At 42.8% G+C, this 5,560-nt stretch overlaps 1 protein-coding gene across 1 annotated transcript in view; it reads right to left on the reverse strand.

Annotated features, from left to right (window-relative positions):
* Positions 1-712: 712 nt before the first annotated feature.
* The window catches only part of FSHR (follicle stimulating hormone receptor), a 90,128-nt gene continuing 85,280 nt past the window's right edge, over positions 713-5,560 (reverse strand). The window contains exon 10 of the mRNA XM_014962363.1: positions 713-2,964. Within this exon, the coding sequence (XP_014817849.1) occupies positions 1,746-2,964 (1,219 nt within the window). The 3' untranslated portion in view covers positions 713-1,745. The remainder of the gene's footprint in view (positions 2,965-5,560) is intronic.

Raw genomic sequence — 5,560 nt, forward strand, 5'->3', positions numbered from 1 at the left:
ATCTTCATGGTTGGAAAGGACCTCTGAGATCACCGAGTCCAACCACACACACACAAAGACCCCCACAATCTCAGCCACTAGGGCATGCCCTGAAGTGCCACATCTACATGTTTCTTAAATCCCTCCAGGGATGGTGACTCCACCACCTCCCTGGGCAGGCTGTTCCAGTGCCTGACCACCCTCTCAGTAATTCTTCCTAATATCTAACCTAAACCTCCCCTGCCCCAATTTCAGACCATTTCCTTTGGTCCTGTCATTATTCCCTTGGGAGAAGAGGCCAACCCCCACCTCTCTACACCTTCCTTTCAGGTAGGTGTAGAGGGCAATGAGGTCTCCTCTCAGCCTCTTCTTCTCCAAACCAAACATGCCCAGTTCCCTCAGCCTCTCCTCGTAGGACTTGTTCTCCAGACCCCTCACCATGCCCACGTACCCACACACAGACACACAATCAGCTTGGGAAAATCCAACCTAACCCTAAATCTTTGATGTGATTTGCAATGATCAACCCTCAAAAAAAAGTTTGACATTCAAATAATGTAAGAAGTCTGTATGTTCATTGATATGTTATTCAAAAACCCTGTAAAATCAGGAAACCTTGACTAAGATCTTTTCTTTTTTTTTTTTTCTTTTCAGGTCTTTCAATCTGGGCCATCATCTGATAACGTGCTCATGAAGGAATCTGGTTGGTGTTTTTCGTTTGTTTGTTTTGTGGTTTTTTTTTTTTTTTTTTCTTTAGTAGGGGAGGAGAAAGAGAACTTCTAGGACTTCACAAAAACTATTGTTGGGGTTTTCAAAAGCCCTGTCTGGCTCACCCAGCCTGCTGCGATGCACTAATACTGCTGTGTGGCAAACCTGCCTCAGGTATCACCTCAGAGCGGCCCATTGGCCCATCTTACTATACCCAAGGGCCCCAGCCACACAAAAGAGGTCTCAACCCACCTTGGTGAGACCAACTTGAGGAAACATCCCCCTTAGTATGAAGGGTTTCTCCTGCTCTTGTTCTTGCTCTTTTTTTCACCTTGAAAACAAACCCCAAACCAAATCCCTCGATCCAAAATCAGGTGAAATCTGGTTCTCTGAGCCTGCCAATCTAGATCAACACAAATCCCACCCCAAAAAGACACTTTTGTACAGAGTAAGGCAGGTCCATGCAGTGTGGAAGAGCAAACATCAGCATAGCTGGAGATGTCTCCTTACCCCTCTGCTGTGGTCTGCAGAAATGGAAACAACACAGGATATTCTCACACCCAGTAAGTCTGTGCTGAAGGAGGGTGTTAAGTTGGCCTTCTGTCTCCTGTAGCCCCACGAGACATGATTAATGAAACCAGCTAATTATGTCATTGTTACAACACATTTCACAGGTGAAAAAATTAATTCTACATATTATTTTCTTTCAATCATATATAACCACTAGTTAATTCTCAATAAGCAGCTAACATCTTCCTCGAACGAAGGGAACCTCTGCCTGTACGGTGGGAGACACCAGTTTATAACCTCATTTATTTCTTGAGACAATCCTACAAGAACACTTTGGCACATACTGAAGTTTTGTTCTTTGTCCTTCAAGAACTGATGAAGCTGATTTGTCATCTCTGATGGCTGTTCATTGAACAAAAATAGCAAAGTGGAAATAATTTTTTTTTCTCATAAAAAATAAGTTTACATGCTATGCTGAAGTCATTATTCAAATTCACAGTTGAAAGTGATTATCACACTGCCTCAGACACAAATTCTTGCAAGCATTTTTAGTTCAAGTGATTCAGAGGAACCGATGAATAAATAGTCCCATCACTGTTTTTTGATGCAGGAGGGCAATGGCCATTTCTTCTGTGGAAATTATGAGCAGATGAGGAGGTCTCTGTTCTGTAAATCTGGGCTTGCATTTCGCAGCAACCAAACTTGCTCAACAGGATGAAGAAATCCCTGCGGAAAGTCTTTGTGAAAATGGCATAGAGGAAAGGGTTGGCGCAGGAATTGATGGGGTAGAACAAAACCAGAAGGATCTTAGATTTGGACACTGTGATGAGAGGAACCTTGAGTGAGGCCGATATTGCAAAAAAGGATATCGGTGCCATGCAGAGGAAGTCCGTGAAGATGAGTATGGCCATGCGCTTGGCAATCTTGGTGTCACTGTTTGAAGAGATGACATTGGGGTTTCTCACAGTGAAGTAGATGCAGATGTAGCAGGCACAGATAATCACAAACGCGAGTACGTTCAACACTAAAAGAAATACAACATAGGCCTGAGAAAACGGTGTTTCTATATCCATGGGCAGACAGATGCTGACCTTCATGTAGCTGCTGACTCCAAAGATGGGAAGAAGCGCCACTGTGAAAGCAAACATCCAGCCAAAAATCATGATGATGACAGCGTGCCGGAAGCGAACCTTGCGGTGCAGCTGCATGGCGTAGGTGATGGTGTGCCACCTCTCCAGGGTGATCACCGTCAGCGTGTACACCGACAGCTCGCTGGCAAACACCGTGAAGAACCCCGCGGCGTTGCACCCCGCCCCGGTCTGCCAGTCGATGGCGTAGTTGTAGTACTGGCTTTTGGTCTGGATGTCCACAGATGCAATGAACAGCAGGTAGATGCCTATGCAGAGGTCTGCAAATGCCAGATTGCACATCAGAAAGCGAGGAACGGTGAGTTTGTATTGACTGCTTATTAAAATAATGAGGACAACGATGTTCCCAGTGATAGCCAGAATGCTGATAAACCATATCAAGACCCTCAGAATGGTGTAGCCCATGATATCTTCGCATGGATTGAAAGCATCAGGTTTAGGTGAGCAAGCTACGTTAACTACTTCATTGCATAAACCATAGTCAAATTCATTCTCTGCTGGGTAAAATCCTATGTCGTAGTTGGAAATATAATCTTCAGCTGCAGATCGTTTACGTAGCTTATCGCCAGGCTGCTCCTCAAGGTCTTGCTTGGCCAGACATATTGGATGCAATTCAGTGCTGAAATTGTAAAAAGAGTAGGGTTGGAGACTGAGAGACACAACACGAGGGATACAACAAACATGAAATCGTCCGGTTTCCATTAACAGCTCAGTTTTTCTGGTTAGTTGATGATACAGATTACTCTGGAGCCGGAAATTAATAGTCTGGCTGGTCCCTATTTACAAAATATTACATGACAAGGTAAATGATATGGAAACATCATAAAAAGTAAGGGAAAGGAATAAAAAATATTACATGAGAATGTAAATGATTTGGAAACATCATAAAAAGTAAGGGAAAGGAATGGATGCAATTCAGTGCTGAAATTGTAAAAAGAGTAGGGTTGGAGACTGAGAGACACAACACGAGGGATACAACAAACATGAAATCGTCCGGTTTCCATTAACAGCTCAGTTTTTCTGGTTAGTTGATGATACAGATTACTCTGGAGCCGGAAATTAATAGTCTGGCTGGTCCCTATTTACAAAATATTACATGACAAGGTAAATGATATGGAAACATCATAAAAAGTAAGGGAAAGGAAAGCTTGATGGCTGCCTTACTAACGCACATGAAGCTGTTATCCACCTGGGTAACACATTCTGTAAGAATCCTCCTTTATTTCAACCAAATTTCTCACGTAACCTGTCATTGCTAAGCTGACTCTTGCATGGGGACAATACACGATGATGAATTCTGATGCAAGACTGAACTGTGAAGAATGACCCAGTTCAGCTGTGCCCATAATATACGAGTCTGTATAATCACAATAATGCTGCTATCCCTTACTATTACTCTTGAATTCCCTTTTTCCTACCGTTTTTGACAGTTACTGTGCCATATTCAATCTTGTAACTCCTTCAGGCACAGAATAACTCCAGTTTGTGCCATTCATTTTAAGTACCTCACATTGTATTGGTAACAGGCTAGTAACACAAATAAATAGCGTAAGTTCATGCAGGCTCCCAGATAATCTCTAGAGGCCAGATGCCGACATAGATTCAAACACAAGACATGGCAGAACATTTTTAAAAACTGGTTTTCAAAGAAAATGGATTAGAAACCAAGCAAAATGAAGCCAAGCCAAGTCATGCCCAACCAAACCAAACCACACCAACCAAACCAAACCAGTAGTATAGGAACAGCAGTTGCTTTTCTTTCTGTTAGAAAGTCTTTTAAAAATATTTTGAGAATTTTCAATAGCAAAGGTAAAAAAAGGAAAAGGGTTTCGAGAAAAAAATGCCTTAGAAGGTAAACTAGATTTTTTTAATAGTTTTGTGTTTGGCTTTATTTCCTAGAGTATATGCCCTCTATATGTCCTTCTCCATTCCTAGACCAATGGAAGAAGCAAATGTTATGGCTGCGATAGAAAGATAATCAGCTCCATCAAGCTACAAAATATCAAGGTGCATCCACAGGAAAATAAAGGGACAGACTTAAACAACTGCTTCTCCTTTGAAGTTTGGTGTCCCAGAACCTTGCATCCGTAGCCGGATGCAAATGGATCCAGACTTAATCTGAGTTCAGGAATAAACCAGCTGGTGACGTGTAGCAAAACCAATATAGTTGAGCTCTCCCTACTTTCAGCTACAGCCTAGACAGCAATTTAGGTGTAAAATTTGTAGGACGGGACCCCAGCTTAACTTCCACCCTGACCTGCAGGATGGTTGAGAGCAGAGCTTTTTAGGCAAGCTAGGTTGAAATTTTTAAACAATTGGTAGCAGCTTAAAAGGGAGAATTCTTTTTTGTAACCTAATTTTACCCTTTGACTTTGTGCACTCACTGCATCTTCCAAAAATTGAGTTTAAAAGGTCTGCAAGAAAGGAAAAATAATGAAGGCCCAGCACCAGAAGGTGAGGGACATTTCCTATGAGGTTCTGAGTATCCTCTACTATTATCAATATTTTTTATCTTGCCTGTCAACTGAGGCAGAAAACTGATTTTCTGTGAGGTCAAATATGCACTATGAAGGTCACAATAGCAATAACAAGGCATTACATTTTGATCCCCTGTGTTCTGCTCGCATAAGGATGAGTGAGGGGTCCAGTGTATTGATCAATATATCAACAGTTCTCCAGCTGAAAGGGAATATATGCTCCCACGGAGCAATAACAGGAGAGAAAGTCCCTCAGTTTTGAGTGCAACAGGCCCTCAAGGGCACTGAGAGCTACTGCACTTGGGGGTTCTTCGTAAACGAACTGAGGGAAATGCTTTTATCCAATCATTTCTCAGCTACGAGTTAAAAATAAACCTCTTTTCCCAAATTATGGAGGCACTGTCTGGAGCTAAATCTGTCCCCTGATAAGACAGCTACGTAAGGCCTATTAAATATTTCAGATTATTACAGTGTATTAACTCTTGAATTATTTTACAGCCAGCAGTCCCAAAGGAAACCAGGGCCCCATGGAGTCGGCTGCTCCGTTTGCTTCACGGACGGGTGGTTGCCTGCACCAGGAGGTAAGATGGGCAGTTGCAAGCTCTGGAGGGAAGAAGAGGCATCCTCTGGTGCAGAGTGCTCACCGCTGCTTTGCCCTGGGATTTTTGCCCTTTGGGTTGTGCTGTGCATTCGGAGCAACGCATTAAAACATATTTTTTTGGGGGGGGGGGGGGGCCA

This window comes from Calidris pugnax, unplaced genomic scaffold, assembly GCF_001431845.1.
Source record: "Calidris pugnax isolate Ruff unplaced genomic scaffold, ASM143184v1 scaffold147, whole genome shotgun sequence".
NCBI lineage: Eukaryota > Metazoa > Chordata > Aves > Charadriiformes > Scolopacidae > Calidris > Calidris pugnax.